Below are 23,518 nucleotides of genomic sequence, written 5' to 3'. Positions count from 1 at the left end.
GTAAGTTATCACCTTATGAAATTTAATGGAGTATAGAGAAGGTAATTGCCTTTAACTTAGAGAAATATTTAATAATTTCACCGCAGATATAAATGATATTATTATCCATGTATGACATGACGTGATTCTACTTGTACCCTGCCATCTAACGGGAAAAAAAGGAATCAACTACTTCTCTTCTGTACAGTAACAGATTGACACACATTGGGAACATTTACCCACTAAGATAATTTTATAAAATACAATTTCGATTTTCGGAATAAATTATTGTCAGTGGCAATGGATGTATAAAATAATTTATAAATATAATGGTATAAAAAATTCAACACGAAGCCAATTTGTTTGAATAAAAAAGGTGAAAATTACCTATTCATAAGCATGTGATGAAACCAACTAGTAGAGAGATGGAGCAAATAATTTTTAATCGGTTGAAGTATCATTTAATCAATGTATACTTATCAGTCTCTTTTGGCTGTATCTATACCTGCCTTCCGGTGCACGCAACACTGACATTCCACACTCTCCCTCCCCTTTGGCTTACCACCATGGCCACGGGGTCCCAAAAGAAGCTCATACGTCTATTGACCTTGGAAAAATTGTGTAACACATTTTCTGTTTACTTCAATTTTCGAGGTGCTTTGTGCTAAAATGGGAAGGCTGATCTCAAAACTTAAGTTACCTATATTTCTTCTACCAGGTCAAGTTATTTCACTACACCTTCTCTGATTATGACCACTCTGCTAGATTTAGAGTGGAACACAGGAGGCACTATTGCTCTCCAATTGGCTCATACAATCCTTATCAGAATGGCGACTGATGGCCGACGCCACGGCGCGCGGGTATTGGGTTGGTGTGGTCTGGGGCGAAGCTAGGAATTAAGGTTACGGGGGTTATTTAGGCGTAACTAACATTTGGGGGATCTGAGGGTGTGGAATACCCGCGAGGGTAAGCGGGAAGATTGGGGGCCCTCCCCTAGAAAATTTCTGAGGGATATTGTACTAATTCTTACACTATTATATAAGTAATATTAATTCAACTAAAGGAAATGGATGAAGCTTAAAGATTTCTCTTAGCTCTGGGGGGGAGGGGTTATCCCCCAAAACCCCTCTTCGCTGCGCCAATGGGCGTGGTGGCTCGAATGTTGGCTTCCTACCCCGTGGGCTTGGGTTCCAATCCCGGTGATGGCATAGAATTTTCAGACACTACCCGATCCCTGCTTGAATGTTGTGTGGAGGACATTTCAAGCGCAACACTCAGCAGTGGTTCCCTTGGCGCCTTTCTTTGAAATCAGGCTGATGACAACTCCGCTTTCCTCTCAACCCTTCCTTCCATACCCTGCCCTCATGGCGCAAATGACCTCAGCTGTCGATCGCCTGCTCCAAGTACCATGCCATACAACCGTTGCGCGCCTTAGGAGCCCAGTGACATGTTCATAACGGTAAAGTTATGCAGGGGATACTATTATGAGACTTGTTTCCAGGAAGGGGGTGAAGCTTTGTAATTTCGCGGGTTGCATACAAGGATATATTACTATTTTAAATACACGTATTAGTAAGCCATACCTGTTAAAATTATTACCAGCAAACTTCCTGAATGTAAATTATGCAAAGTAAGTTTTCCTTTTAGATTCTTTCATTTGTAAATTCTTAATGACTTATGAGACAGAAGATGTTATCTTGTAATTTAAAAAGTTCACCTAATCGACGCTAATGGGTTAATTTTCTCATTCAGAGGTTAGGTTAGTTAGTCAAATACAATTCACACATCCAAGACGACAAAATATCTGTTCCGCAGTTTTATCAAACTCATGTTTGATGTCGCTTAGCGTTTTACACAACATGAAGTCAACATTATCTATTAATAGTTTTTTATGACTGTTTTCTTTGGTATTTTGTGGTGCTGGAATTGGGTGTCGTGAAGTTGTGTCGGCACATTACTAGTATACTTTCTGTAAATCTGTCTTTTAATTTATACGATGTTAATTGACTGGTGGCTACATGCCTGCTTTTACATGCCTGAAAAAGTTTCTAAGCCTTCCACTTTCTTCGAAAGACCGTATCTTTTAATAGATTTAGGTATATACAAATTTCCTTTATGGGCATAGCATAAGGTAAGTTTTTCCTACACATTTTTTCATAGGCTAATTTTTTATGACGCATGAGTAGCATGCAGAAAAGGTACTAGGGAAATTTGAAAGATACTAGGATACATTTCGCGGATGCTGTTTCGGGACATGAAGTGTACTTTATGGAAAAACCTGGACATCCTGATGCAATAAATCTCCTCCAGCGGTCATCTCATCAATTTCAATTTCAAATGCGGTTTTACGTTCGACGTTTTTGGTACATAGTTTTACACTTTCGGTACAAGATTTTCATCGTTTTGGGATGGACATTTTTATCATCAGCTAGGAAAGAACCTTCAGGCCTTAGTTGGGCCCAGTTACCATTCCGTATTTTACCTTGAAATCATTATTTTCTCCCGATGTCCAAATTAATCCATAAGTCATTGATGGTAATGAACAGTCGTTGTAAAGGATTTCAATCGTTTTGGAGATAATCATTGTTTTAAAAAACTATTGGTCATAATTAACTTTAATCAACGTAGTAGACTGATTGTAGCAGATGCCAATAATTTTCAGCGGTAATTTAGATATAAAAATCCTTATAAATACTGAACTTGAGAAAATTGCGAAACAACGCAATAATATTCAAGAGCGATTTTAATATTCATCATGAGCACCTTATGAAACCTGAGATAGAAGAAATATTCAATAAATAAATTAATATAACTTACTAAATGACTCATTCATTTGCGATTATCAATAGCCTTCAGGTGCTTCTATGTATAAAAATGAAATTTTTAATAATCATACCCAACTTCAGTGCGTTTCAAGTCCTTAGGATTAAACTGAAATAAAAGTCAAAAGTAGTTCAAATATTTTTTTTATTTTTTTATCTTGCATAAGGTAACATTAGCATTTTTACATGCGTGTAAAAAATATTACAAATTTCAATGATATGCGAATAATTATTTTCGGCATGCGTTGACTCATGTTGTGAATACCAGAATAAAAACCAGGAAATGTAAACGAAAAAGTAGCCATTTAACGGAGCCTTTTTGTTTTTGCAGTAGGTCATTTCCACAAAGATGACAAATTTTTTTCTAAAATTAAGATTTAGGTTGGAAATGTTTTATCTTGATAAAACAACAGTTTAATGATTGGTGATCATTGGATTAAAATGGCTGCCAGACATTGGTTATGAACTATTTCATCATAGTTTACGGAGTAATATTTGTCAACGAACAAGGCAAGCAGTGTTCTATTGAATTGAGGATCTTGTGTAGTATAGCTTCGGCATCGTTTTGAAACAAATATCAACTCCAATATGCAATTCATACAGATATTAAAATATGGATGAATGTGCACATGCAAAATTGGTAATTTCTTCACAAAAACTCTTAAATTGTTTCTATTTCCTTTTGAGTTTGAAACAAGAAGCAATAGGTAATTCCGTCACGTGTTTGTTTAAGACTGTGATATACAAATTATTAATTTTTGTAGTTTCGACAAAATGTGTTATCATAAGCAGAGGCTCAAACATTGTTCAGAGCCTTCATGAAAGTTTTCAAATTCCGGTTAGATTCACAAAGTTTTGAAGATGTTTTGAATCTATACACATAGGAAGTTGACCTGACAGAAATACCGTCACATGTTAATTTAGGTTATATTTAGAAGGTATTTCTATAATTAATTTTGTTTCTGTGTATGTAATCACCTTCATAAATATTTATAGCAAATATCATGCACGGTTAGAATATTTTCATTTTTTTGTATTTTACAATTTTATCGAAATATCCTATTGCATATAATTTTCTAAAAGTTATTCTGTCGCAAATGGAATCACCCAGTAACAATAAAATATTATCACCACGCTACAAAGCATATGTAAAATCTAGAATGTATTCTTTACATTTATAATAAAATCAGGTATTGAGTTAAAAACTCTTCTTTAAAATTCCGAATCAATTACACAAGTGGAGAGTAAATAAGACCACGTTTTCCAGTCATATCTCGAGATCCAATGTGATATTTGTCAATTGAGTACCACAAACACAACACAAAACAAAGATTGATACTCATGATGAAGAAGGCAAGCATAAAAACATTTGGCCATTCTGCAGGGAACACGTATCCATCCTGAAAAGTAAAAAAGTAAGGCATTTAATTAGCTTCTCCTTAATTTTTATAATTTAGTTAAGCTTTTCTTATCTCGATTACTATATTTTAATGTTGATTTGTTGAATAGTGTGTTGGAGTTTAAGGTCTTAGAGAATTGACATGCAATTCTTTACAACGTGTCAGCATGGCATGGTATTTGGATGAGGCGATCGACAGCTGAGGTCATTTGCGCCATTGTTGTGTTTGAAATGTCTTCCACACAACGTTCAAGCAGGGTTCGGGAAGTGTCTGAAAATTCCAAACCACCGCCGGGTTTTGAACCCGAGCCCACGGAGTAGGAAACCAATACTCTAGCCACCCACGCCAGCCCGATGTTCTGACGTCGGGTTGGTGTGGTAATTTTTATATTTACGCCCTTAAGGATTTTTTTTATTAATTTCATTGTTTAGATCCAATTCATATAAAAAACCTGATGAAGGTAAACCGACAAGAATTTTCATTTAGATTTTTCAAGATCTTTACTTGAACAGACTAATCAACTTTATATCAATTATTAATTTTTTTGGAAGGGTAATACTTGATACGTTAACATTTCTTCAATTTCTTCAATGTAGTGATAATTTTTTTAACCATGCTTATCAGTCGCCGGAATGGCTCCCCACGTATGATGAGTGAAAACGAGAAAAATACACCCTCTTATTCCCTCTGTATAAAACAACATAAATTGCATCGTTTAAGGCTCTCATTGTTAGATGATTCAATCAGTGGTCGATGAAAATGAAAGAAACAGACTTATTGTATCCAGGTGCATCTATCCATTCCCAGACAAGACACTGACGACACAACGGATGATGGTGGACAAACAAGTTTTTCAGCATGCATTTAGAAGCTTCAGGAGTCAAAAATGGAGTTTAAGGGAATGGAGCAATAAATCTTCAATTTCGGATATGTTTATTGAAAATGCTCATGACATTAATATTATTTTGTATGAATTGGAAGCTAATTCATTCGAATATCGTGAGTTTTAAGTTTGGGCTGAAATCATAGAGGAATAGCTGCATGAAAATTTTAGCATTTTTTGCATCTCTTTCAGGACTATCAAACCTTCGTGTTTATGATCCTGCCAAAATGCATAACTAAGTAGTAATATTTTTATCAAGCAAAGATGGCGCGCTGCGGCTGAGGTGCACATTTAGTGAAAAAGAAAAAATAATTTATGTGCAATAATGATAATGTGGGAGAAATGGACACTGAGACAAGTGAGGGAATCAGAATTTAAGGAAAAAAATAAAGCAAAAAATTCATGAAAGTGACTATTTACGGTATGATAGCATGGATGAGAAATAGTAAGCTCAATGCCCGAATTATATGCTTTAAATACCCCAAGTAATGGGATTACTTCGAGAAATATGAGGATGAGTCAATAATTTAGTCGCAAACCTGAATTGAGGAAAAAATAATCTGAGTAACTTTCTGAAATTGATTTTACTATTCACTATGTACATTCAGAATTTTATCCCACTTCTTTGCAAGTCCTTGAAAGCCAAAGGGAAACCTTTGGTTGCTGTCGCAGCCAACGTATAATCTCATAGATTACGGCATCATCTGTACCAAAATGACGGCCACCCAAATGACATTATAGGCGCCCAAGCAGATGAAAATCACTTAATTAATTCAGGACTGTAGGTACGTAGGATGGATCAGCTAGCAACAGATAGACGCGTAATTTCAAACGGCATAAGGCATACACACGTTTTCGACATATTTATTGTACCTTGTAGAGTGTAAATTAGATAAAACTCTACCAATATATTTAACTCCTGTCCGGCGATTTCAAAAAGCATATACATTTTCTCTTATATTCTTCTACAAGTGTAGTGGGGAGAGTGAGGGAAAAATTATTTTCTTCATTTTTTTAAAGAGGTGGACATTTGGAGATTCAACTGAAAATATTCGCAATTTTCCTCAAATGGAATGTTTTTTTAATTAATTTTGTGGGTGAATTTTTGGAATTTTTTAGTGTGCCCATTTTTTTATAGAAAAATTGACTTTTCTGAAAATCCAACTGAATCGAGGGACTAATTTGGGGGAATCCAAAGTAAATACATTCAGCAGCTGCATTATTATTTAAGAAATGAACTGAATAATATATGTTTTCGAGATAAAGCTAAGATATTTATTTTAAATAACTTGTGTCTACAAGATGTATGGGATATCTTGGATTGAGAAATTGAAAACGTCAGCCTCAAAATAAATACAGCAGTTGAATCATTTTCATTGTTTTCGAACATTTTCTTATTTTATGGGATAATATACAAAATATATTCTCGGAAATTAGTAGCTAATAGATAAATACGCTGTTTTAAATTAAGCCGTTGAATTAACCAAAGTAAAAAATTGGAGTATTCAAAGTCACTTAAAGTAAGCTTAAATATATTATGCTGACTGTCCCACAGGTTGTGTCATTTTTGACCTTTAATTTTATAAATTTTGCATCGAGTAATATTATTGAAAATTGGCATTCTTTTGGGAAAAGGTCAAAGATTTTGTTGAGTGTAAGCAAAATTTTGAAATTTTGACCTTCTGACCTCACAATGTGGGTCCAAACGAAAAATTTGAATTTGCCTTATGGGGTTTCAATGTTAAAAAATCGAGATAAAAAAAATCTGAATTTTATTGTTGACCAGGATGTTAATTTTAAGGTTTTCTGACACGAGAAAACCGAAAAAACACTTTTATTTACGAAAACTTAATAGTTGACCCAGTAAGGTCACAGTCAAGATCGTATGGGTGACAAAAATAATAGCATGCCAACATAGGTGTCAATCCATGGCTTTTAAAGGGTGCCCAAGTCAATGGCATTGTCCTAATACCTGTATTTTCCAGTAATTGACCTCCAAGGTTAATGCGGAGGTCAAAGGTCATAGAGGTAAACGTCGGGCCATCGTGACAACCAATGTGTCGAACCATAGGTTTAAAGGGTGCCAATGTCGGTTTTGCAGTTCATAGATCCGTATTGTTGATTTTTTGACCTCCAGGTCACGAGGGGATCAAGGAATTAAACGTCACTATGACAACGAACGTGTGCAACCATAGCTTTTAAAGGGTGCCCTAGTCAGTGTTGCAGTTCATGGATCTGTATTTTTGATTTTTTGACCTCCAAAGGTCATAATGGGGATCAAAGGTAATGGAGTTAACTGTCGGTTAACTCAATGACCTTTGTTTCAAACAATAATTTGAAATATTTATGATGTTGGCAGTAAATCTAAGGAATTCTTCGATGTTAAAAAGATTGGTAAGAATTTGTCGAATTCAAAAATAAAAATAAATACAATACGACTGTCTTCATTATTTTCAATGCCCAGTTAAACTAAAGAATTTTATCATAAGAAATATTATATAAAACAATTCGTGAAGGTTTTTGACGCAAAGAGATAAGCAGTGACGTAAGCAGTTGAAAATTGAACTTAAAAATTTAGCAAATTTTAGCGGTGAGAACAAATATTTCTTTTGCACATGGTTTGGTAAAGGAATTTTTCTAAGAAGTAAGAGGACACGAAAAAAAAAAAATTGACGATAGAAGTTGAAACGGCATTTTAAAGGTCATTTGATGGCGAGTTTAAATATATCTTACTTTCCATTTGTAATTTGTGAATTTATTTCTAGTGAGCAGAGTGTAGAGGACAACAATTCATTTATGATATGACAAATTTAAATATTTTAACTTAAAAATGCAACGGATAAGTTATATTAACGGTGATATACTGCTGTCTTTCATGATAAGTATTAGTAATTTATTCTGAGTAAGTAGTGGCGAAAGGATTAATAAGAATATGTGTTGGAAGAAGATTGAAAAGACAAAATTATATAAAATTCAGTTGCCTTAAACATGATTATAAGGTTTTGTTGAATTTTTTAAATATATTTTTTGTTTTAACGAATTCATTCTGGAATAGTAGATCCCAAACATTGAAGTTCTTAGGTATGAGTGGCTTACCACGGCACAATTTACAGCTGTAGGTAGATTCGGTGTTCATAATGCTACGAAACCTAAAGCAACCAAAACTATACAATGGAACGCGTTCGGTTATTAAATAATTAAAAACCGAACTTAATTAGCTTAATGAATTTAATTAACAAAAAGTGTTAATATATGTGATTCACGCGACTATACCCAATGGAATATTCAAATATGAGGAAGTTCTCATTCCGAGGACTCCCATGATCCCAACCGATATGCCCTTAAGTTAGAACGAATTCAATTTCCCAGTCGTGTTGCACTCGCGATGGCGAATATCAATTAAAAAGCTGAGTGTTTGTGGTCTGAATCTGGAAACGCCATGTTTTTATCATAGTCAAATATATGTTGCATATTCAAGTATTTGCATACCATCCAATATATTTATTCTTCCGGCTGGTTACAAATCGAAAACTGTTGTACATCGGTAGGTACTTGACTCAAGTGAATAAAGCCGAATATTCCAAACCTAGTTATTTACAGCGCTCCGCAAGTCATGACTTATCAAAGCTGCTTCATGGGGCTATTTTCCTGAGACATTGAGCGTCAGTCAAGCATCGGGCTATCGTTGTGTAAACTTGCCCCTAGAACGAGGCAAGACTTGGAACTAAAACATTTTTTGCGGATAAAGACGCAAATAGCCCACAAGATGAATGCATAATATTTTGACTTTATTAACTGCTTTATAAAACCACAATGTCTACAATTTCCAATGCTGAGACATAAAATTTAGAAAATTCATAGAAAAAAATCCGTATATGTGGTCCGTCCTATTTAGATTGATTAATGAAAATATATTTCTAACAAGTTGTGGCAATGCCTTTTTTGTGGTTTCATTGAATTTTTTTCCTTAATTTTTACAAAAACTCAAAAATTATTACAATCACAACAGCCTCTCTTCAATTATTAATAGTGTAACTATACTGTTCATTGATAAGTAGACGGTACGACATTCGCAGGGTTAGCTAGTACAATATATTCACGATAACTTTCTCAAAATGAAGTAATTCTCTTCCTCGGTTAGATTGGGAGTATTTGAGCTCAGAATCAACAAAATATCGGATTAAAGTGGTAACTAGAGGGTTGGCCAGAGTGTTTGCTTCCCACTCCGTGGACTGTGGTTCCAAACCCGGCGGTGGCAGAGCATTTTCAGGTTTCTGATCCCTGCTAGTGTTTGTTGGAGGACAAGTAAAGCTCGGCACTCCGTCCATCGGATGAGACGCTAAGCCGTAGTCCCATTTGCGTCTTTCGTTAAGAGCAGGCTAATGCCAACGCCAGGTTTCTCTCCACCCTTCTTCCACCTACCATTTCCTCATGACGCAAGTGAACACAACCGTCGATCTTCAAGTAGCGAACCATGTTTAACACGAGAGACTTTTTAGCTTACTTCACAACTTTTTCACCACTTGAGTCTTTAGTCGTAATTATTCAAATGCTTGCGTCAATATTATTACTAAGCCTTAGATCACTAATTTTGCTGGATGAATTTTAAAGCCCCACTTGGAGCATTGGGAAACGACGGACTCACGTTTGAAAGATATTAAATACTTTTTTGTGTAATTTTACCTATATTACCGAGAAGTGTGGCGGTACATATTCAGCGTCCTGTTGTATGACAAAGCTCTTTGACCAGATCACGATATCTCATAAATGATTAGACGCAAGTCAAAAGAAACAAAATTACAATTCCAAAGGTAATTGCTTACTTGTTTTCCATCTTTTCAGTATCCAAAGAATCAAATTTTAACTACTAGTACGTAGGGTCTATGTTATACAAGGTAACCAAATTACATAAATGTGCACTTAATTTAGGTCATTTGAGGCTAAGAAAACATAAAATTTCCAAATTCTGAGATATAAGGGCCGCTTTTTGAGCGCCTGCTCCTAGGAGTAGATTCACATGTCGTGAAAACTATGATCCTGCCGCTGAATATGTCTTGCGCTGCTCATAGAAGTCGGCTTCATGCAAAAAAAAGTATAGTTAATGCCCTGAAGGGTACTTCTAATGAGAGATTTCAACGCCCCAATAATTTGAATTGTTTTCGTAGTTTGGGCCTCTCATTCGATAGATCAAAATGACAAATCAGGAAAGCGATGTAAACATTTGGGACTCAAGAAATCAATTAGAACGCAAACAAAAATCGGGAATTAATAAATAGCATACTTGAGACGGCGCCAAAGAATACAATCCAATAGTAGAAAGCCTAATTCAAAAGAAGGAGAAATATATATTTGCGAAAAAAATTCCTACCGAAGTACGCATAGGACGCACTGGGTCTACAACTATGAAACCCAGACTCCTTTTGCATTACATTTGTCCTCCAAACTCAGATAAAAAAATTAAATGATGGAAAAATTAATGCAAATCCGCCACTTCTGTATTCAATATTAAATTCAGATATAAGTTCAGACTTCAGCAAAATCAAAATATGTCAGACTAATTTTAGCTAAACAGAATGAAAATCAAATTATGTTATGATATATTGATGATGTCTCAGGCGCAGGTTAAAGGTTTCCATCAAATTACCCAACAAATACCTCATAATTACCTAGAATAATGGACAAATATGAAATCACTGTTACAATAGTAATAATAATGTTATATATATATTGGGCTATTACGTGTAACGCACACAGTTATAGCGAGGTAGAGTGCTCCATTTAGGGCTCTAGAGTGCACCTTACCTGGACGTATTCCACTTCCTCGCAGATGCACTCCTCGTACTCGATGTAATCTTCCTCTCCAGCAACATTTTCTTCAGGTTTGATCATCAAGTCAGAAGCTGCCCCGGTCTGCTTGGAATCCCAATCCTCCAAAATAAGCTGGAAAAAAACAAAAAAAAGTCATCTCAGTACGATTTGGTACTTCAAAAAAAAAAAAACAACTCTATAATCACTTTCGCAGTGAAGCGATCCATAGGGGCTGACATGTGGAATTCGAATCCTGAAATCTCAATTTTCAGTCAGGCCAGTGGCAACACCACCTTGTGTACGATTAGTAACTAACAGTGTGAAATTTAATTGAATTGAAATCGAATAGGGTGATCCAAATATTTTTAATGGCTAAATCGAAAGATTATTACTCCTGGAGTACGCATTTCACGCTTTCAGACTTTTAAATGACGATATCTATTTTTCGCGACCAAAAAAAAGTGAATATTTTCAAGCCCCCATAAACGGGACGGCTATGTTGAATGCTGGGAAAAGCCCGTGTCACGTCATTCTCGTTCCCGCTTCCTCCGTGTGAGGTGACCTTGGGGCGAGGGAATGGGCACCTTTGCGATGCAGGCTGCTAGCAGGTAGCAGAGTACCATGCTAGCAGGTAGAGCTTGGCTTGTATAAGGATTATTTTATTTTTTATTTTTTTTTCCCAAACCTCCGAATACAGCTCTCATCGGCCATTTTAAATCGGGGTATTCAACAAATTCAACTATGAAACGTACACGAACAACCATGCCCTGGATAAGGGGAACTTACCCAGGCGGGACTCGAACCCGCGACCTCATGTATGGCAGGCGAAGACTTTACCCCGCCGCCACCGAGGCCGGCAAATACCTTATCAAACGAAGGAAACTTTCCCACCTTAGGCAGTTATAATAGGTGATAATTTAATAAATGTTTCCCTGAGCTCTGGGCCTCATGCATGTACTGGTAATCTCAGACGATTTAAAACTCCTATCTACTCGTATAGAAACTAGGTCCCTGTGACGTCATGTGGAATGGCATCGCATGGGCGCCAATCTGGCCTTTTACAAGAGCGGTAAAAATTGACCATTGCCCTTTGTCTAAACTGGTATTTCTTAAACAAAAAAAATTTATATTATCAATATCCTAATGGTGGGTAACGAATCGCAATCAATGCCTTTCGATTTCTTTGATGGAAGAAATTACCCTATTCAGGTCAACTCGAAGGAAATTTACCATGGGAAACTTCAGTCCTATTGCATACTTTTGCAATTTTACGGCTGGTGGATTAATTGATTTCACCTTACTTGCGACGTGAATGATGAATTACAATTTATACTTTACTCGGTCAATTATTGACTTTTAAAAATTAGTTCGAGGGTTTTACTTGGGTATGGTGTAATTAGAAACCATGATCGAAAATGAATTATTAATAAGAAGAAAAAAATACTCAGGAAGGAAATTAATATTAAACCCTTGAAAGGACAGGAAATATTAGAGTCGGCCATTTCATCCGTAACCTTTTGAATGCTGTCATGTCGGACAACATAGTTACACCAACATTTTAAGTGCCAAAATGATGCAAAATATTTTTCCAGGCATGTAACTTTTCAAATATTTTCCTCGGACCGATTTTTGGGGTGGGGGGATGCCCTCCCATCCCCCCACTTCCCTCGCCAAAACATATCCGAAGTTACGTTGTGCCTATATTCCACACTGAAATCAGGTATAATGGCTCCATTTTCGTCCATCATGTCAACAGCAGTCCATATCGGCTTCCAGCTTCAGACCTCGCAATGGCCACGTGGGCCACTTGCTTCTTATAATTTACACCGGCATTTTTCATTTCTCCCACCCAGAAAATAATAATATTTCGGATTTTGTCGGCCACGCTCGCGTTCAATCTACGCTTTACCACGCGATCTGGGAAATCGTGTGCGAAGCGATCCTTTTGCGGTAGAGAGATGCGCCTATTTCATGGTTTTACATAAAATATTATAACAAATTTTCAGCTCTTACTATTGTAAACAAGGATATGAATTTTATGTTCAATGAATATGTTCAAGAGTGAATAATGTTGATATTCACCAGTGGTGTAATTAGGAATATGCTTTTGGGGGATGGGGAGGCCTGCGTGGGGGAACACTGACCCCCTCCCCCCAGGCAACGGGGAAAATTATTCGCACCAGGAAAACTTTTGAAAGACGACATTCCTGGAAATACGTTTTGCATAATTTTGGTTCTTAAAAATTAACTTTAAGCTGATACAGTTATTATAAGTAAAAACAAGAAAACTGTTTTAAATATTTTTTTTATTTTTCTGAGGCTTTTGGGAGCATCTATCACCCTCGTCCCCTCCATAGTTACGCCACTGATGTAATCTCAAAGAAAAAATCGCAAGTCAATAATTCAATTTGTTAGATGGAAGATGAAGTTAACTTGCAACGGCAACACCTTCCTTATTCAGCCTTTCTATCAAAATGCGTAGATAGGCTTCCCGGTTGTCCTCTGCGTCGACTCATCTTCGATAAGACAGACGCATTGCTGCATCGACGGCGATACTGTCTTCACGCAGAGGACAACCCAGAAGCGTACCTGCGCCTAATGCATCACTCCGCGGAGGCCTCTATCAACTTTCTATCAAAGGTTCCGGCACAAATGTCTGGAAGTTGACTTCCAAATTTCATGAGTTGGAAAGGTCATTACAGTTCAGAGGTATCAACTCGTTCAATGAGAACCACTCATAACGGGGAAAGAATAGTTCACAACAACGAATCACGCGAGACCGATGTGAGGAAGAAAGGAGTAGCTGATAGCGGAGGCCAAGAGCGCGTGACGTCCCCAAATTGCTTGCAAAAGGGTTATGGCCGTCGATTTCTCTCCGCGAATACTTCGAGAGGTAAGCAATGAATCAAAAACGGAGAAATACGGGTCATCTTATGCGTCAAATTCTATCGCTATAGAGTAAGAGAAAATTATTGAATTAGTTCATACGTGTAGTGGACTCTTCCTTACTTTCCGCGGAAAACATTGCTCCCCTCACACGGTTAATACAGTATTTAACAAAGATTTTTTAAACGGCTGCAACGTAGTGATGGAAAATGGTCGGTCAAAATATATTTGTCGAGAAATCGATTTAATATCGAAATTTAAAGCTTTAAATTTCAACAAAAATCTAAATTTGAAACAAGAGATCGAATAATGAAAAAGATTACGGTTATTTTTTTAAATATAGTATGTACAAAAGAAAACGCTCGAAATATACATCTGGAGAGCATAAAAAATCTTCTAAGAATATATACTTGGAATTTTAGCAGTAATAATTTACAAACGCGCGCACATTACAGTTTTAGGATCACCGCTTCCAACCATTCGGCTCCACTAAATTTTTAAGGAAGATCAAATAATGGAGATGCTTCCTTGATTATGGAGGACGTGCCTTTTCAATTTTACCAGCTTTAGTGAAAAGTTTTTCACATGGGACAGGTGACGATATCATAGGGTGGTTGTGACGCTGCTAAGATCGAACGAAATGCCCATGATCGAAGTTGAAAAATCAAGTTTGGAAAGAAACTTGATGATCATCGCTCGATCTAGATTTCCTCGATCTTTGCCGATTCCAACTCGAATTCCGATTTTCATCAAAATCGATTTTTCCATCACTACTGCTATGCCAACGTAATCAAGGAAATGAATTATTATTCAACAATGTATTAACATCCGTTCCCATGATAAATATGGCAGAGCAGGACCTAACTATGGCCATTAAAACGTGGGCAGTGTTATACATACACCATTTACGCAATCCAATTCCCTATTTAGACTCCCTCGAGCCTCATTCTTATATCTTTTATGATTTACTAGGAATTTTTCACCAATTCTGACCGCGGTTTATGGAATTGCTTATGTTTTGAAATTCTTTTCATGGTGCTCAGAACGAGATAACGGAGAGTTCTTTTTAAATATTAACTAATATTCTTCTTTTTTAGCTAGAGATAACGCATCATTCCCGCACCACTTCGATGACGTATTTTTTGCATTAAACTTTTGCTGGATTCTCGATACTTCTAGAATGTGCTGGATGTTTCAGAGAAAATCTGCAATATTTCAGTAGGTGGTAAAAGAGACAAATTTCAGCATTTTTTGTCGGTAAACATGGAATCTCAACTTCATAGTTACTGAGACCTATGGCAACGGAAATATTTTTAGGATACATTTTGCGATTACCAGACAACGCTTTCTCTTGAGTAGCCAGCCTTTGCGACATTTTATTTAAAACTCTGGATTTTTATGGATATAAAATAATTACTATATATCGAAAATTTGCGATTATTGTCTATCCAACGACATTCTGAAATATTGTAGTTTCCTCCTCACACGCCCTTGTAGAATACTCCCGATTGAACATTTTATTGAAACAAAAAAATAAAAATTTTTAATTAGTAGGTACCCTCTAAAATGTAACATTGTTACACTTAAGATTCATGGAAACGGTAACTTTTGTTAAGTCTATATACACGGAAAGTTTCAAGGTGATAAAGGTGATTTTAAACGACTAATACGACACAAAAAAAATACGACCGGTTGAGTACGAGTGATTAGACATATTATAAAAGAGTTTTTTTCTCACAAGAGTATTTGAAAGAATTTTGTTCAGCAAACAAACGCATATCCTAATAATACTAAATATTGAAAACCCGACTATTCTTACGACAAGACTACTTATTAAAACTACCAGAATTAAATCAAATCCCATACAACATTGTGCTAATGCAGCTGCTACAATGAATCCTTGAGATTAATTAAACGAGAGGTTTGAGCCCGTATTAACAATTCAATTGCGCAATATCAACTATTTTGAGATTGATTGTTACAGACAACTATTATCGCACAATTTTGTCCACACTTAATTATTTAGTATCCTTAAACATCCAGACTATTAAATAAAATGTGGTCATGGCTGCATATCAAAGAAAAACAGTTTGCATGTTAATTCAAAGAACATTAAAAAAAATGTTTGCATTTCCATGGTTCAGTATCTAAGGAATGGCGATCCGGTGTTTAAGGATTAAAAAATTGCTACAAATTGTCCCTCCTACCACATCCAGAAGTATTGCAGATTACTCCTGATACTATCTGAACAGAATATACTCGATTCAACATTGGATTGTAACATGAAGTTGAAAATTTTACTTCAGCACTGTCTTATACGTAATTTTTTTGCACTTGAGATACAGAGAAATGTTGTCACTGGTTTACTTTAGGCACTAGGAAATTTTCAAGGCGATAGCGAGAACTTTAAACGGTAAATACAATTAAAAAAAACTAAATTACCGTCCAAGCAAGAGTGATGCGACATATTAAGACGATGAGTTTTTTCTTCTAGCAAGGAAATATGAAATAAAATTTGATCAGCACATCAATACACATCTTTATTAGACTAAAGACTGAACGCGCAACTCTGCTTACGACAAGGCTTCGTTCATTGTAACCACCAGAACGGAAAGAAATTTCATGCAAAATTATCACAGTAGCGCTATAATTCGAATTAGTTGCGGATACACATGGGGGGGGGTCCCAATTGTGGGACCGCCCGTATTGCCAAACATTGCAGAACAACAATTGTAACTTTTTCATATCATAAGATGGTATTGTCTTATATTTTTACACAATCGCTTTAATTAAAACCTTCCTAAACTTTGCATGTGACTTGATTATTTTTTATTGTGATAGAAGTAAAGGTAACTCAAGGTATCTTTTGCATCCCCCCTTGAGTTTATTCTGTATCCGCTACTGATTCTATTATAAAATTACAGAAAGGGCCACTTACCACATCACACTCTTCATCCTCCATGTCCTCTGATTGGTCGTCTCCATTTTCAAAGGTATCGTCATCGTCCGCGGTGGCTTCCAAATCCACGTAGATCATTTGGACCGTGTCAAGCGAGTACTCTTGTTGGTCGACACCGGCTTGAGCGATATTGTACTGAAAGGCTCCTACTCCCCAGAGACTTGCGGCATGTTGGATGCGGTGGCCTTCCACAGACCCCTGTGGAGGCACCAGCCTACCAGCGGCACAAGCCAGAAGGGCAAGGACAAGAACTAAAATACGCATTTTGAGAAGACCGAATCACTAAAAGGGTATCTGCTGGAGTATCACTCGTCTATCAAAACACGATGCAAAAAGACTTCGCGCCGCAAGAGATACAAGGCAAGGGTAGAGTTATCGGAGAGAGAGACCAAGGCGTCCGTCTGCAGTTGTTGTCCGAAGAAGACTACTTCAGCCAAACTGTGCCTCTCCAATGATGTCTCGCACTCTCGCACTGCACCCCACCGACATCACGTGACACCCCCCCTACTTCTTTCCGTTTTCCGCCCGACCAGCGTCCTGCTCCCCTTCTTTTCTACTGCCGCGACGCATCCACTGCCTTCTTACGGCGCAAAAATGAAGCTAAAGTGATGATATAAAAATACACGCATTGAAATTTCCACTTTTTTAACTTAAAATATTCTTATAAATTCAAATTAAAATTATCTAAGAAAAACAATTTGGTTTTGAATTGAGGAAAAATATTTTTTTTAGTTATAATAAATCCTTAAGCCGTAGTGTTCCGAAATACTTTTTCAGTGATTGGGATGGGTATGCTCAAATAATACCTCAGGCGGAACCTTGCTGTCCATTCTTTTGTAGATGAAGACGAATGGAAAAGAAGAAATCTATGCGTTTTTATGCTCTTATTATTGACGCCAGAAAATACTTTTCTCGCCTTTTATGCCAATAAATTTTTAAAAATTACAATCTAAATGTAAATAAATTGGAGTAGCCATGGTCTATAAGAGGACTGATATAACTTAAACATTTTTTGTGTGAAAATACTAATGCCACAGCGAAATTTGACTCCAATTTTCAAAGTTTAAAATGGTTTCAAAGGTATGAAAGAAAATTAGTTACAGGAAAACTGCTTCGCACCCAGTGGCATAGCCGAAGGGGATCTATCTAAAATCTATTTTATAAAAGAGAACGAAATATATTTTTTATATCATGAATTACTTAACAAAACATTTTTTTTACAAATAAAGCTTTTCGATTATTATAGGTGTTTAAATTAGTTAAAAACCTTCATTAAATTCCAAGGGTATATCGTAGGTGGGGTAGTCTCAATGATTTTTTTCAATGAATAATATCTCAGTAGTAGGTTCTCGAGGACGATGAATAATTCTAAAACACTTGCCAATCAAATATACTCTATGTTTTGAAGGAGTGGGAGAAGGGATATAGGTGTCTTCAAATTTTTTTATTCGAAATAGCTATCTCGGGGTTTTTCGAGGGTCCTGAAGCCATTTCCGCACCAGTATCCACCAAATTATGTCCTTTGTGGTTGGAATTACAATCGGTATGAGTTTGAGCGTCAGTGAGAGGACTAAATACGTGCAAGATAGTATCAAAAGGGTGATAAATGGGCACAGCTCAAGGAAAAAACAGCAAAGAATGGCCAAAATCTCACATTTTATTTTTTTCGCGGATTTCACTACCTAAATATTCTTTTTTCATTACATCAGCCGAAAGGTATTTAAATACTCCTTTGAAACACGTATTTTTGTGGCTCACTCAAAAATATTTTATGAAAACCAGCGTTTGAAATATTCAAATCGACGCAATTTCTCCTTATGTCATTGAAAAGTTGTTAAAAAAAATAGGCATCTGCTCCATTAAGAAAGTCCTCTAATGTCGCAATCTGCATTGAAAAGTATGCTTTCTACTCCGAGATATTTAAAGAACAGTGGAAATCGAATTTTCGAAGTAGCCGGCCGGTGGGCCTCTAGGGGGCTGGAAGTGTGGGAAGGTTAGTCCTATTTGATCCCAAATCGCATGCCTCCAGTCCGGGAAAAATTCCGGAGGGGGGGCTTTTTATCGCTTTATTCAGCTATGGCCTTTGGTTTTGGCTTCACGATGGCAGATATGTCAAAATGCACCATATATTCGTCCTACGAACGCAGTAACACTGCAAAATCTATAGGGAATGACCATTAAATATAAAATTTATCGAATGTTCATCCTCCCCCCACTAAATTACATTTGAGCGAGGGTCAGGGGTTCACCTAGAGGTCTCATAATTTTCAGGCCTTATTTTTACCAGTCCCACATTTTTTTTCATTGGGCCAGATGGATTCGAGAATAATTGATTTTTCCTATTCGCACTACTGTACGCTCTTTTAATCTGCTACGCGTGTAATGAAGAGAGCGTGTTATTATTTCCTTTTTCATTCTTTAGAGAGGTGGATTTTTAGGTTTTTACTGAAAATGTCTACTATGTTTGTAACATGGAATATTTTTTAAAAATTATTTTCATTGGTGACTTCTTGGATTTCTTTGTTGTGCCGACTCTTTTTCTGGAAAAATGGACTTTACTGAAAATCAAACGAAATGGGGGAACTATTATCAAACCAAAAACTTTCAGCAGCTCCATTACTATTTTGAAATGAACAGAATAATATTATTTTTCGAGATCGAGCGAAATGGGGGAACTAATTTCAAACCAAAAACTTTCAATAGCTCCTTTATTACTTTGAAATGAAAAGAATAATATTATTTTTCGAGATAAAAAAAGGTATTTATTTTTAGTAACTTATGTCTACAACATACATGAGAATTCATAACTTAAGCAGTTGAAGATACCAACGCAAAATAAATAGGCCAATTAAATTATTTTAATCAATTTATGGACATTTTATTATTTGCATGGGATTGTGTCTCAAAAAATATTCTCAGAAAGCAGTAACCAATAGATAAATATCATTTTTTAAATTGACCCGTTGAAATACACCACCTTAAAAAAATGGAGTAATCAACCTCGCTTAAAAGTCGGCGTAAATATTTAACAAATATGCCTGGAAACAAAAACGAATTTATTCGACGCGAGTTGTAATCTTTAGCCCCGCAGGAAGGAAAAAATCGATTCATAAAACACACTAGGTCTTTCAATTACTTTGACAGTGGATCTTGTTTTTATAACTTCATTGGTTAAAGTACTAAATTCATGCAAATAAAGTAGTGTTCATAGTGTTTGTTTACAAACATTTTTTACGTGAGAAATAGAGAAGTAAATAAAATTATAGCTCAGAAAATTAAGACGTAAAATGACTGAATGATGAAAGTTAAGGTGAAATATGTTTTACACCAAGGATGAAATTCGCCATGGAAAACTTTTGATCCCGGTAAAAACGAATAGTTTTTCGTAATGAATTACATTTGGTTTATATTACTTTTTACCCGTGCGATTCACTGCTTGCAAAGTCACTTGTTTCATAAAAAGCTTTGAAATAATTTCTTATTTTCCCATGTAAATGGTGTTATGAGTATTGAGTAGAATTTTTTGAAAATGGAAATAAAAATAAATAAAATCCTACTTGCTTAATTATTTTTTATGACCATTTGAGCTAAGGTATTTTATCGTAAGAACTCTTATGTAAACATATAATGGGGGTCATGGTGTTAACCGTGGGTTTTTAAAGCGGTACTGACCAATTGAAATATTCTAACTCAAAATATAAGATACCCCACTCTGATTTACTGCAGTTGGTAATAAGGAATTAAGCAAATTAATAATTTTTTGGAGCCACGTAAAATTAATATGTGATAAATTAAAATAATTCCCACAAATGCTAATATGCGCAAACACTAATCCAGAATCGTTACAACAGGAAATATATTTTTTAAATTTTCATCAAAACCTTAAAATGATGTGTATTGCAACTGTATTCTTATAATTTGAAATTTTTAATCGTCTCCCGTGTTAAATTCTTATGTATCCATTCGCCAATACTTTCTCAGAATTAATTTCTCAGACTTATCATTCTTATCTTATCATCTTATATCATCATATCTTATCTGTTTCCTTTTTAAGTTTAAATAATTCAAGTTGTCATATCAAAAATAATATTTGGCCTCTACACACAGTAATCTTGAAATAAATTCACAATTTATAAATAGAACTTAAGATGTATTTTAACTCACCGATAAGTGACCGTTTACATGCTGCATTTCATGAATTTGAGAGTTCCAAGTGCTCTCGTCAATTTTTTTTTACATGTCACGGCCTCTTACTCCATTAAAAAAATTCCTTTACTAAACCATGTGCGTAAGAAATATTTGTTCCATCGGCTAAAATAATATTATATTCGCTAAATTTTAAGTTCAATTTTCAACAGCTTACGTCAAAAATTCTCAATATCCTGGAGAATTTCCTTCTCTAGATACAATCTTGTGTTTTTCCAGGAATAATAGGACTAAATACCCCGTTAAATCAATTCAAATCCTGTATTTATTTTAATATTTAATTTCATCTCTTTGAGTCAAAAACTTTTAGGAATTGTTTTATTTTAGATTTGCCGTGATAACATTCTTTAGCTTAGCTGGCCATTGAAAATAATTAAGGAAGTAGTTTTGTATTTACTTTTATTTTCGAATACAACAAATTTTCACCAATCTATTTAACACCGAATGAATTCCTTAGATTTACTTCGAGCATTATAAAAATTTCAAAGCTTTCTATGAAACTAAGATTATGGAGTTAGCCCACGGTAATTCTTAGACTTCTCATAGTGTGGGATGTAGTTTACGTTTCAGGTGTTCGGGTTATCCAAGGTTTGCAATTAATTTGAATTTGATGTGTATTTCTGGATTAGCAGTTAGGTAATGCCCCTTTTTTAAGACATCAGTATTAGAATCGCAAAGATTCAATAACGGTGATGCCAACATTTTGTTTTCAGGGAACTAAGTTTCGCTCCTAAAAAAAGAATGTGAAATCTGTTTTTTGAATAATTGTAGCTGCTGTAAAATAATTTTTCAGGTTGGTAAAATGAATGAAGTTGTGAAAATAAATCAGGATGGAGTACGTTTTAGTTTGTGACAGTTTAATTTTCACTAACTAGAAAACATTTTGATTTTGTTCTTTTCACTTCAACTGTATTTTTCACATTTTTCTGGTCAGCAGCATTAAAAATGGCTAGTACGCAATAATGGCTCGCATTACATTATATTTTTAGAGGCATTATTTTTCGGTAATTTGAAGAGGATTTGTAATTTGTTCTTCGATTAAGCATATGCTATATGAATTTGCTTCTTTAGACACATATAATTACTAACATTTAAAAAAATGCTTAAAAATTAGAGATACAAAAATGCGTTGGTGGGTATGTTTTACGTTTTAGAAACTTGAAACATCCAGGGTATATGACACGTATATTTTTGCAATACTTCATATATTTCAAAGGGAATTCACCATAGGTAGTTTGGAAAGAATTTCAATTTTTCCTAGAATAACTTTTTGCATTATAAACTCACATTTTTCAAGTTAGCAATATAAAAATTAATCGCCCCCAAATCTGTTTTGAGATTTATTTTACGTTCCCGATTCTTGAAATATTATAAGACGCACGATAAATTCGCATTCTTCAGTTCAGAAGGTTCAAAGCCGATACGGCGAAATAACGATTTTGCAAATATTTTAACTGTAGGCATTATTATTCGGTGATGAAAAGACCAAAAGAATTTTTTTTGGATCGATGCTAAATAAATGAGTATGGTCAATATCACGAGTGGTATAATAAAATAACTTGACGTGGTAAGAGAAAGCTAATCACAATTATTAAATCAACATATCTATGGCAAAGTTCTACACGTATCTCAAAACCGGCCGTTTGAGAAAGGTATCTAAAAAATCGTAATAGCAGTAAAAAAATAAAATACAAACAAAAACAACTTTTTGTGTGCAAATAAATGCTTCTTTTACAGTTTAATGAGCTTTTGGTTTTTAATTTCAGTGTCCAAGTAAAAACATTAATTGTTATTTTGCTCTCGTGAAAAGTTGCTATTTTTGAGAAACGTGTTGTTAAAACTTAGCTATTGAAATTTCCGTTAGCATAGCGCAGCTCATGATTTGAATTTAACAGAATACTTGTTTAAATTGTTCCCAAGGAATAATCCTTGTGGGATATTTTTCTCTTTTTCTGTGGGATTATATCTCTCTCTTTTCGGAATATTTTGGTTGGATATAGTATAACAGTTAAATGCTCCTCCCTCATCTTTGTTTTTTTTTCAGCATATTACTTTAACTTCAGTAATCGATAGTTATGTGCAGTAATATTCTAAGAGGCTCTACGTAAAAGGCTCACAAAAAACTTAAAATAAGCATATTTTTATATGGGAGAAACAAGACTCTTCGGGCTCTAGGTAGATCCTACAATTATTGCCTGTTTTACTGGACAATAATCCAGTCCTTGATATTTATGAACACTAGTCACACAGAATATATTAATCGTTTTGGAGATAATTATCAGATTGAAGATACCATTTGTCATCATTAAAATTCAATAAGCATGGAGGAGTGATCAATGCAAAAGTCAATTATGTCACTGATCATTGAGATTTAAAAGTCTTGACGAATACTTCTAACTGCTATATTCAAAACTAAACCATTTGATTAAAAATTAAGTGTGTAAGTAATCACCTTATGAAATCTGAGGGAGTAGAGAGAAAGAAATTGCCTTTAACTTAGAGAAATATTTAATAATTTCACCGCAGATATAAATGATATTATTGTCCATGCATGACGTGCCTTGGCTCTACTTGT

The 23,518-nt window shown here is 35.2% G+C and overlaps 1 protein-coding gene across 2 annotated transcripts; it reads right to left on the bottom strand.

The window, feature by feature from the left end:
* Positions 1-3,814: 3,814 nt before the first annotated feature.
* On the bottom strand, positions 3,815-17,188 carry LOC124171614. Of its 2 annotated transcripts, none has more exons than XM_046550819.1 (3): positions 16,717-17,188; positions 10,887-11,024; positions 3,815-4,201 (listed from the first exon to the last, which is right to left on the bottom strand). In XM_046550819.1, the coding sequence occupies exons 1-3, from the start codon at positions 16,999-17,001 to the stop codon at positions 4,031-4,033; spliced, it is 594 nt and encodes a 197-aa protein (XP_046406775.1). In that variant the 5' UTR covers positions 17,002-17,188; the 3' UTR covers positions 3,815-4,030. The 2 variants fall into 2 exon arrangements, with proteins under 2 accessions (XP_046406775.1, XP_046406777.1); XM_046550821.1 differs by having other exon boundaries at positions 10,887-10,994.
* Between the last annotated feature and the right edge of the window lie 6,330 nt (positions 17,189-23,518).

Source organism: Ischnura elegans, chromosome X, assembly GCF_921293095.1.
Source record: "Ischnura elegans chromosome X, ioIscEleg1.1, whole genome shotgun sequence".
Lineage (NCBI taxonomy): Eukaryota > Metazoa > Arthropoda > Insecta > Odonata > Coenagrionidae > Ischnura > Ischnura elegans.
Note: the sequence above shows the minus strand (reverse complement) of the source record. Positions and strands in the feature narration are given on the sequence as shown.